This window comes from Lycorma delicatula, chromosome 1, assembly GCF_047948215.1.
Source record: "Lycorma delicatula isolate Av1 chromosome 1, ASM4794821v1, whole genome shotgun sequence".
In the NCBI taxonomy this organism is placed as follows: domain Eukaryota; kingdom Metazoa; phylum Arthropoda; class Insecta; order Hemiptera; family Fulgoridae; genus Lycorma; species Lycorma delicatula.
In genome coordinates this window covers 375,782,147-375,794,350 of record NC_134455.1, presented here as the reverse complement: position 1 = coordinate 375,794,350, position 12,204 = coordinate 375,782,147, and the positions used below count along the sequence as shown (strand labels likewise).

Here is a 12,204-nt window from a genome sequence, read left to right as displayed (position 1 = left end):
TAATTATCAGGATATATGTAAAGTGCATGAGGAAGTTCAGAAAGGCAGACTAACTGACAAATCGTTGGGCAGGAAAATATTTATTCTTAATATTTTTTTTTAATATAAAATACTGTTTATAGGCTACATAAGTAGTTTTTTTGTAGCCATGTTCATTTGGGTAGTAAAAAAAATATTTATCAAAAAAAAAATACACAGAATGTCCTGGTCAGTGTTGGCCAAATTTAAGGGATTGGTTCAGGAAGTTAAAATAAGGAAAAATATTCATGTGGACAAATTCCCATCTCGCTTCATTTTCCTTCTGTCTACCATTTTGTCTTTTTTCAATAGAAATTTATGTAAAAAAATAGATTGAGATATTTTAATGAAATTTGGTGTACATCTATCCAAAAATATCTTCTACAGAATGGCATATTTTCAAAACAAGTTTGAAAGTTTTACCTCTGATAATTCTGAAATAGTGACCATTAAAATGTTTCAACCATTAATTTTTTTTATTTTGAACAAAATGACAACTAATTTTTTTCAAATCTACTGATAAACAGCTGAAAGTTTGATGAAATTGTTAAAGTTGATCACAAAATTATGTAGTTAGACAAATTTGTACCTGTAATAATATTACTTTAATAACGTTTATTAATGGATAAATTTATAAGAAATAAGTGATAAAAATACAAATTCTTAACCAGGGAATTCTTTTAGTAAGATGGTATGAAAATTACTTTCAAATATTTAGTATTATTTTATTTACATTTATCAGTGAAATTAAATTATATATAATAATAATTTAAAAGTGTTTTATGTATATTTTTAATTTATATTTTTTATTCTCAGGATTAACTGTATTTCGAGGAATATATGCTGTAGATAAAGACAAACCAAATACACCTAATTCTGAAGTTCATTATGCCATAATAGCTGGAAATGAAAAGGGAAAATTTGGAGTTGAAGGTAGTCCTCGTGCTTCACTAGTTCTTAGAAATCCAGTAGACTATGATATGGGAGATACTAATTTTCTTCTCACTCTGCTAGCTTCAGTAAGTATCATTTTTATGACACAATTTTTTTTTTTTTTTAATTAAAGGACTTTTCTAAAGCAATAACCGATTTTCATTTGTCTGCCTATCTGTGATATTTTTAAAGAGATGTTTATTTTACAACTTGAGACATTTTTATCAATCCATTAAATAATACTTAATACCCAAATGCATTTAAAGAATGAAATAACTATGACAGCTATACAGAACTTTGTATATTACATAAAATTAGACCTTGTTACAGGAGTTGAAACTGTGGGAATATTTTGTGACCTCAGACAATTCTTTAATATCATCAATCATGACACTGGATAAAAAAATTGGAACTATGTGATCTTGTATGAAATGAAGTCATTGGAGAACTTTGCTAGGTGGAAGGTTTGAAGCTATTGAACAGCCTAGCATTGTTTCAGGAATAATGACCAAACTGCAGTAATGCGCGATATATGTAACAAGTGGTTTACCAGAAAGATCAATTTTAAGCCTTATTTTTTTTACCTTTTTCATGAATGATTTTCATACTATACAGAAAATTCATCTTTAACTCAATTTGATGATGATATAAACATTGCTATTTGTAATAAAGACCCTCATAAAGTAAAAGAACATTTAATAAAATTGTTGCAGATGTATTCAGAAGTGGGCTACTACTTCTTAATTACACAAAATATTATTTTAAAACTTTTCAAATAAATACAGCCTCTAAATCTCTGAGTAACTCATTGGAGATTTCACAATAAAGACATCTCACTGTACAACATTTTTAGTCTTATTATTGTCACAAAAATTAAATGGAATAATTACATTTATCATCTATGTAAGAGATTGCAATCTGTAATTTTTAGTCTTAGCCTGTTGAGTGCCTCAGTAGACTAGAGAACATTGAAAGTGATATACTTCGGCTACATACATATTCTCTGGAGTTATAATACTGCTTTGAGCTGTTCCTGAATTTTTTAACCTGATTGGATTTTTTTTTTTAAAAGTGGCCAATCAAAATTATATGTAAAATAATTCATAGAGATTTTTATAGAGCTGCATTTTACTTTTCTGAGATTTTTGTATTTTACTTATGATAATGAAAAGGTATCACAAAATAAGTAATTGTTTGACCCTATGTCAAATTAAGTAAATGTCAGTTTACTGTGGACAATTGGTATATACTTGAATTCTAAAATAACACTGTTTTTTTTTTTTGAGAATGAATCAGTGCTAATTGGCTGTCATATGACATTTAGTGGCTGATTAAACTATGTGTTACAAATTATAAAAGTTATTCTAAAATTTTTTGAGTATAATAGAAGTATAGTTGGCCTAAAAACGCAATGCTACGATATTTCCAGATCTTGGAGGCTACCAAATTAAGTGAAAATAAGTTAGTTTTACCCAATTAATATTCCTTGAATTTTTGCACCTCTTATATTTTTTGTTATTTTTGATGCCATTTAGATGGCTTCTGTCTTGCAGTTGAATTGACAATTTTTTATATTTCTACTATTCCCACATTTAGATATTTTGATTTATTTGATCATTTAGAGACTAGTGTATGTGGTACATTGATTTTATTAAATTATTTTTTAGATTACCCTAGAGGATAATAGTGATTTATTCTTTAGCTCATGATTACTATCTTAAGATTGCTGCATTCTAGTGATAATTTTATTAGGAACTTTTAAATACTATTAATAACTGTATAAAACAATGTTTAAAAATATCTCTTATCTTCCATCAAAACAAAGAAAAATTAATCTAAAAAACTTGATAAAAGAGTTAGGGTTAACTCCTTTGGGATTAATGACTGCTACATGTTCACAGGCACAATTTGGTGAAAAGTTTATTGAAACATTTTTAATGACTATTAGTAGCATTATAAAAATAATTTGAATTTGCAGTTTAAGTATGTAAGTGAGTATTACAAAATTAAGTGATATTTTATATTTACTTATTATCTATTAAAAATTAAATTTTGTAAAATGTTTGTTGTATTCAAAAGAAATTTTGTTTGTTTGACAGGATCGTGGTTCTCCTCCTCGTAACTCAACAACAACTCTAAAAGTAACTGTAACAGACAGTGATGACCTCAGTCCAAGATTTACACATGATGTGTATCGTACTCAAATCACAGAATTTTATCCAATAACAGTAAGTGTTATTAAAACTTTTCTACTAAATATTAATGTAATTATGTTTTATAAAATTACAGTACAATATGTATATAAAATACAGTATTATATGTATGCTTAAAACAACACATTAGTAACTTCAAATTAATGTCTCATGTAAATAAATTTTATACTTTGTTTAGTATTAAACAAATAAAACAATTCTTTGTAGTCCCTTTATAACCTTTATCTTCCATATAACTTAAATGGAAAATTTTTCAAACAAAAGATTTTGTGAAAGTTTTTACTCTGAAATTTAAGATATTTAAAAATATTTGTAGCAGTACTTGGAAATGGATTTATTATAGCTTTATAATTTATAGTTTATCATTTTGATATTCAAATTATTTTCATACAAAAATTAGTGGAAAACTTAGAAAAAAGTAATTAATATCCCTGCACACTTTCATATGACCTTAGCCCAAACCATGGCAACAGTCACTTTACAATGTTTGTTAACACTTCTTTTCTTAATTTACTGGTCTTTCACCTTAACAATTTTTCGCATGAGCAGCTATTTTTGTATGCCTACCCATGTCTTTAATTAAAAAAAAATAATTTCCTCTCCTTTTTTAAGTGACTACAGGCTAATTACCTGATATAACTGCTGATGAGTAATGAATTTTTATAATGGGTGAAAAGTGCCTGAATGGAATTTGAACCCAGGACCTACCAAATGAAAAGCAGAAATGCTATAATTTATCATGGAGGTTGGAATATAAATAATTAGACTAAAAAAAGGTAAATTACATTACTTTTTTATTAAATTGAACTGACTTTTAAAAAATCCTCAAAAGAGTGAAATACATGTATAATACTTTTTCAGTTCTTTTTTAAGCTTCCATTTTATATATATATTTTTTTTTAAATTGGGGCAAATTAAGTAAATTATAGGTTCTTATACTAAATAGAGGTGATGTACATAATACATTGTTTCTTTGCTCAGAAGTGGTATATTAATTTGTTGCTTTACACTACCTGTCCTGGTTTAGATTTAGCTAGAATATCTGTAAAGAACCTAAAATATAAAACGCGGTAATCAGGGATTTTTTCAGAGAAAAATAAAATCGAATATAAAATAAAAAATTATTGATTGTATGTCATATTATTGTATTATTTTTTATTGTAGAATGTATTACAAATTATTATCTTAATGAAAAGGGATTATATTTTCATAATTGAAGATAAAGTAGAATTTGTATGATTATATTATCTGAAATAGAGTAGAACATCTCCTACATTTTAGTGTGCTTGATGTTCTGATTGTGGAGTATGTTTTGTTTGGTAAAGAAAACAGTAGGAAACTACTTCACTTCCGGTATTCTTTATTGAGCTTGACATTAGATGCTTATTATCCTGAGGATGATTTCAGGATGACTTGTATTTCACATCAGGTTACATAGCCTTTTTTTGATTATGGCGCCTAACATACAATAACACAATTTAAGGAGAATCTAAAAAACATATTTAATATTTTTTAGTCTGATTTTTTTTAATAGTTTGATTTTTTTTTCAAATTTATGTGATAAGTTACAATGAGAATAAGGACATTATTGTAATAAGGAATTAAGGAATTATTATTATTGTTATTATTATAGTAAGGAGATTTTTTTATTTTTTTATTTATTTTTTTTATTTTTTTTTTTTTACTTCTGTTACACTCATATATTACTAAATGTGGTTTTTTGGATATAGATTCATAGTTCTTATCTAAACATTTAAAAAATAAATAAATAAATAGCTGATAATTAAATTTTAATTTATTAAAAAAAAAATTATATAAATCTATTTATTAAAATGATTAAGGTATAATGTTGTAATGATTACTATATAATATGCATATGAATATATTATTAAAAATATATTAAAAAATTCATTTATGTTCTGTAATGCATATTTCAAGAACTGGTATATCAAGTTTAATAGTATTTATATCTCTTTCTCTATTGAATTGAAAGTGAAAGCAATTTTTTTTTTATATGACATGTGCTATGGTAATCACTGTTAGCCTGTTCAGTTTGGATAAAAACTTGTTACAGTTACATTAGTACTTTCTTCAACAACTAAGGATATGGTATTGACTGAAAGTATGAACTGGTTTTATACTTAATAATAATAAAAAATAACAATAAATAAAATCTAATATAAAATAAAAAATTATTGATTGTATGTGATATTACTGTAATTATTTTTTATTGTAGAATGTATTACAAATTATCCTCTTAATGAAAAGGAATTATATTTTTATAAATGAAAATAAAGTAGAATTTTTATGATTATGTTATCTGTAATAACAATCATTTATGATTATCAGCATCACACAAGATACGGTCTTTTAAGTTATAATATCAGTTACAATTTTTCATTACTATAATTATTAGATCAACAAGTCTTATTATATTGCAACATTTTGCACATTTTATTTTATTACAGGGATGTGGACCCTGTCATGGTTGTCTCTCCTGTTTCTGCCACTGTTCAGTGCCTACACCAGGTGCTGAATCATGCCTGTCCTTGTCCATTGCTTCCATGGTCTCTGAATTAGAGGCTAGGAGCTTTAAGGGCGATGACATAATCCTCAAACACAAAGCAGTTCTTAGAATGAAAAAAAGAGAAAAAAGAGCTGACCAAAAGGCAATCCCAGGAGTTAACCTTCTAATATAAACGAGTCTTTGCAACAGAACATTAATGGTTGTTTGTCAGACATCCTTGAGCTCCCAGCACTTGATACATGATGTAGATCCTATTTGTGTATGGGTACAAGAAACATATTTTTGCCAAGATGTAAATTTCAGTTTAAGAAGATATAACATTTATAGACGAGATCAACTGCCAAATATAAAAGTTAGAGGTGGAATAACCATATTAATGTCGACTAGAGCTATCACTGAAGTGGTTGAAATAAATACAAATCTGCAAGCATTTGCAATCAGAATGAGCATCCGCTAAATTTTGATTGGAAGCAGGATTGAATAATGCGATTAATTAATTACCTAGGTTTTCCCAACCTAAATTGGGTTAATGGGTTAACCCAATGGGTTAATGGGTTATTAGGTTAATGGGTGATTTTAATGCACACAATCCTATTTCAGGATCGGATCAAATTGACCTGGGGGAAGAGAGTTGGAAAAGTTCCTTTTAAATTCTGACTTTGTTATATTAAACAATGGCCTTAGAACTTATTTTAAAGCCAGAGACAGATTGATGTCCTGCTTAGCAATTGTAAGTGCATCGATAACACAATGTATAGTTTCAAAATAATGAATTTTTATAAAAAGTGAAAAAAAGAGCTCTTCCATAGAAGAGCTCATTTTCCGGTGCAAATCTTAAATGATGTTTCAATGAAAATGCATCCCATCCCAAAAAGATGTTTGATTGATAAAACAGATTGTACGAGCTTCAATGTTGATATGAAACCTCCCGAAACAACTGGATTGATTGAAAATGATGTCAATGCTACAACCAATGATATATTTGACTCAGCATCAAGATGTATTCCCAGAACATCCAGGAAACTCAAAACATCACCCATTGAATGGAAGACATCACCCGTGATGGAATGATGAAATATGTGAAGCCATACAAAGGAAGAAAAACATAGCATATAACACTTTCAAGAGACGTTCAACATCGAAAAATCTAACTGCCTTTAAAAAACCAGGGTTTATGCCAAAAGACTTAAAACAGATAAAAAAACGATAAGGCAACAAGTATCATCCATTTGCAGAAATGCGACTGCAACAGACATTTGGAAGAAAGTGAAAAAGTGAAGGCCACCTGCAGGTGTGCAATCTTTAATCCAACTTTCTTTCGATTTGATGATGAACAAAATTGCTGATTTATTAGCCAGTCAGTTCTAAGGAACCATTAGAACGGCTAATTATGACAGATGTTTTAAAAATCAAAAACAGAACTTGAGGATCATCTAAATTTTGGAATGAAATTGAATTTTTCATATAATGTAACTTTCAAAGTAGATGAACTTGTGAAAGCATGAAAAACCGGCAATGTAGCATCTGGTCCAGACAAAATACTTATGTCGTGATCACACAGCTAAGCTTCGCTACAAAACTTAGTTTGCTGGAATTATATAATCAGATATGGTGAGATGCAATGTATCCGTGCAGTGGAAGACAGCATACATTGTTCCAGTTCCAAAAAAAAAAATCTGACTGACTCCTACAGTTACCGTCCTATTTCCTTGACATGTGCCATTGGAAAAATTTTAGAAAATAATTATAAATAATCGACTCATTTGGATTTTAGAAACAGAAGATTTTTCCTCGCATCAAACAAGATTTCGACAGTACCATTCAATTACTTTTCAAATGATCAATTTAAAAAATATTGCATACAACAGTTTTATCCCCAGGAAACACTGAATCTCTTTGATCTGCAGAAGGCTTCTGATATGACTTGGCATCATAGAATACTGTTTCAACTATATTAATGGGGCATTCGCGGTAACGACCGGTATTACTTGGCTACTACATGAACGCTCGTACTTTCAAGTACGGGTTTATAATGACCTCTCATCAGAAAAAAAATTGGAAACTGGCATTCCACAAGGCTCGCCGTTGAGCCTTATTTACGATTGTCATCCATAAACTGATATCAACCAAATCAGGAGAAATCAGCAAAAGCGTTTATGTTGATGATCTGGCAGTGGCATAAGCCAGTAACAATATAGTTATGTTGAAGTATACATTTCAGTGAGCGATAAACGCTCTTAACAAGGTTACAAAGAATAATGGATTCGAATTTTCACCTTGTTGCTACGAACACAGCTGTAGGAGACACACAGCTAGAAGTGCTGTACACTTCTGTAGAGAGAGAACTCCTCATTGTAGTCCTGGTTTGACTATTGATGACCATCCTATACAATATAAAGATAATGTAAGCTTTTTAGGTCTATTATTAGATAAATCCCTTACTTGGGGACTACACATACAAGATTTGAATGTTAATGCAAGAAAGCCCTAAACATTATTAAGAGTTTATCGAACATCAAATGGTGCTCAGAAAAAGAGACATTACTACGATTATATAAAGCACTGGTTCAATCGAAGCTTGATTACGGGTGTATTGCTTTCCATCCTCTAGAAGTTGCATCTAAGAAAGTTTAGGCATTATACGTATATAAAACGTAATCAGATATACTACAGGCTCTTTCCGTACAAGCCCGGTGACTAGTTTAATGTCTGAAGCCGAAATAATGTAATTACATTATAGAAGAGAGAACTTACTATTAAGATATGCTGAAAATATATGGACCTTTCCTATCCATATTTAATAAACTTTCCTATCTTTTTTAATAAACTTTCGGCTGCTTTATATGAACATCGTGCTACCTACTCCAGACCAGCCGGATTACGGAATCGTGAGTTAAAACAAAATACGAAATTGATTTGCCGGATATATTGGTAATGTCTACTAGAAAAATATCACCATGGCCTTTGCTATCTGTAAGCACAAGATTAGATCTCTCTTATGGAAAAACAAGAGAAGTCATGAGTGATCATTCAGTAGGAATTTTTGACAATCATCAGTAACTATGAGGGATATATAGACATTTTTACTGATGATTCTAAAACCATGTAGAACGTGATGAATATGGTGTTAGATTCTCTATATGTCTAAATGGAGAAGCTAATTCAAATTAGCTTCTCCAGATACTGCAAGATATTGCAAGTTTTACACAGCAGAGCTCAGTGATGAATATGGTGTTAGATTCTCTATATGTCTAGAGAAGCTAATTCAAATTAGCTTCTCCAGATACTGCAAGATATTGCAAGTTTTACACAGCAGAGCTCATTGCTGTACAACATGCTTTTTACTACAGAACATTTCTGCAAAGAGAGAGACCTTATACGTTATGATTCTTTAAGCGATACTCGAAACAAAAACATTGAGATTTGTTCCTTTCTCGCATTTAATCGCTGATCACAATACCGTCCAAAAATGCGTCTCCTTCCTCAAAGCAATTCAGAAGCCGCTGACAGATGTCTTTCCGAACATTTTTCTGCGCCTCACGTGACTTCGCTTGCTCATTCGACTCGAGTTGTTGCCGTAACACTCTATGATCTACAAAGTGCTTGTACAAGCGCCATATTGGCCGGATTTGACTTCCAGCGAATACTTCCTCTTCCCAAACTTGAAGAAATGGTCTGCTGGACAAAGAGTCACTTCAGATGCTGAGGCCAAAGCTGAAAGAATCGCTTATTTTATTATTTTAAAGATTAAAAAAAAGATCTGAAAAATCTTGTTTTTCTTTGTTAAGCTGAGAATTTTTCCGAACAATCATCATTGTATTATGATGAAAATTACTTAGATCTCTTAAGAAGTTGACATTGGAGTGGGGATTTAACAGTAGCTATAAGCTATGTAATTTACCAGCCAATTACTGCAAATAAAAAAAAAATTATATTATCATTGTGATCTAATCAGTATAATATTTTTAAATTATGCTAATATATATGTTTTTTTATTTTATTTTATTTTTTTTAGGGGAAGAGAATTCATCAAGAATTAAAATTTATTCCTCCAATAGCTGCATATGATCAAGATCAAGCAATAAACGCTTCTGTTCGTTATGATTTGATTGCTGGAAATGAAAGGCATCTTTTTTCACTTGATCCGAAAAATGGGACGATCTTTCTTGAAAGAGAATTAGATTTGGATAATTTACCTGGAAATACTTTTACTCTTCAAGTATGTTTTATTAATGATTAATTTAACTGCACATTATTAAAAGTGCTTCTATTTAATAGAAAAGTATTTCACTGGCATATTAGATGCTGTAATTATAAAATATATAAGTTTATTCTTAAATATTTTTTTCTTTTTCTTCATCAGTCAAATGATTGCTTTGATGAACTTCTCCATTCTTTCTGTTTTGTGCTAATCTTTTAGTTTCAAACATTTTTTTACATTTTACATCCTTAATTAATTTTTTGGTTTTTGTATTCTAAAATTTGTCTCTACTTACAGTTTTTGCTTTCTGTACTCTCTACCATTATTAAATTTACTTACACTGGGTTCTTTAATAAAAAAATCTATCAACTTAGAACTTCCAATAATAATCTCTTTCATGCTTCTTCTTAGCTTTATCTTAAGATATCTGAACATTGACAATCCTCTCAATTTTCAACATTCTTCTAAAATACTATATTCCAGGTGGCTTTATTCTTTGATTTTTTTTATTTATTTATCATTTATATTTCAGTGTTATAAAGCATAATATTCCATATGATTATTTTAAAAAACAAAGTCTTAATATTTTCTAAATCTGTCTTTGATACTAACAAATTTCTTTTCTTTATTAAAGTATTCTTCATCTGAACTTTTTTTTGTATATTCCCTATGTTGACCATCTTTTGTAAATTTTTTGCTGTATAATAAAATTCTGGTACATAATGACTACCTGATGTAATCTCAGATATATCATTTTTCCTTTCTGACAAATTACTTCCCATTACTAATGAGTGCAGCTAACATTACTTTTACTTATTTATTTTGTTACTTTTACTCTATGGTTCTTAGTATTATGTCCATTACATATGGGTAAATGGTGCATTCAGCATCCACTAATTCTGCTTAGTTATTTTCAGTATATTATAAGTGTGTGTCTTAATCAATTTACAAGCTTCTTTCATTGTTTATAGTTATAAGCTTACATTTTTTTGTATTATAATGGTGCACATGTGTTTTTAAAATTTATTACATTATATAATATAATATTCTATAAATAATTTTAATATTTTTTTATTTGCTTCTTTTGTAAGCTGTTAATGATCATAAATGTTCGATAAAGTATTAGGTAGCTGTTTAGTGATTATACTAATAAAATTAGATGTTTATTATTTATTTAATTTTTCCATTCATTTTTAGAAGAATTATTGCTAACATTTTAAAAAGTTATCAAGTTTTATTAAAAAAAAAAAAAACATAACCGTTAAAGTAAATTTCTAAACCATAATTTTGTCAGAAGCTTTAAATAATATCTTAGAGACACTTGAGTGTAAGCAGACTGTAATAAATTACAGTATTTATATATTGCACAGCTGCTATTGTTGGATTAAGTTATATATCTCTAAGAATGAACTTGTACCATTCATTATTTATTCTTGTACAGTTTTAGGTACACTAAAAAGAATAGTATCAGCATTCTTTATCATCTTAAGATTGTCTTCTTGGATTGTTATTTTGCTCTAAAATACTTCTTTCAAATGTTTTATTTCCTTTTCATACGCAAACAAGTTGAAATATAAAAAGGATTGGTATCTGCTTGTCTTTTTTCAACATTCAACCACTAACTTCTTTCCTTCCTTTTTTAAGACCTCTTCAATCAACTGAATTTTATCAACTGAGCTAATTTTTATCGTTTCTAAATCACCATACTTCAGAGGCCACTTTCTTTTCCTTGGTTTCCTTATTGTACATATTTCACCATCATAAAGTACTAAAAATTACTTAAATATCTTAATTTATCTCTTTCTTATTTTTAGATCTGTACTTGTTACTAGAAGATATTTTTTGCATGAAACCTCTTTTTGCTGTACCAATCTGGTTTTGATGTCTACATCAGTTAATTATTAATTTGTCCATCCTTCATTATTTTGATACGTAAATAACAGAATTCTTAAGGTTTGGCATATTGTGTTTCCTAATATTATTCTGGCATATACTGTTATTTTAATATTTATTTCCTTGTTATCTTTTTTTGTAACATGTTATTATTAGCTTCGTTTTACTCTCTTCAATTTTTTGACTGAAGTTCTCTCCTAGTAATAAAAACACACCACTCAGAATTCTAACTAATGTTTAGTTTCTGCCAAAAGAATAATGTCATCAGCAAATTTTAATATTTTTTTTCTTCTCAGGTAGGTACTCTATTCTTAAATTTTTCCTTAAATTCCTATATTATTTTTTCTAAGTAAATTTTCAAACGCAAAAGGTACAGAGACTTATCTATCTGATTCTTTTTTACCAGAGTTTTATTTAGC

General features: G+C 28.8%; 1 protein-coding gene across 1 annotated transcript in view; it reads left to right on the top strand.

The window, feature by feature from the left end:
- Positions 1 to 12,204, top strand: part of Cad89D (cadherin 89D) — a 188,970-nt gene that overhangs the window by 112,743 nt on the left and 64,023 nt on the right. The window contains exons 5-7 of the mRNA XM_075355037.1: positions 835 to 1,037; positions 3,051 to 3,179; positions 9,707 to 9,910. Coding sequence (XP_075211152.1) covers positions 835 to 1,037; positions 3,051 to 3,179; positions 9,707 to 9,910 — 536 coding nt within the window. The remainder of the gene's footprint in view (positions 1 to 834; positions 1,038 to 3,050; positions 3,180 to 9,706; positions 9,911 to 12,204) is intronic.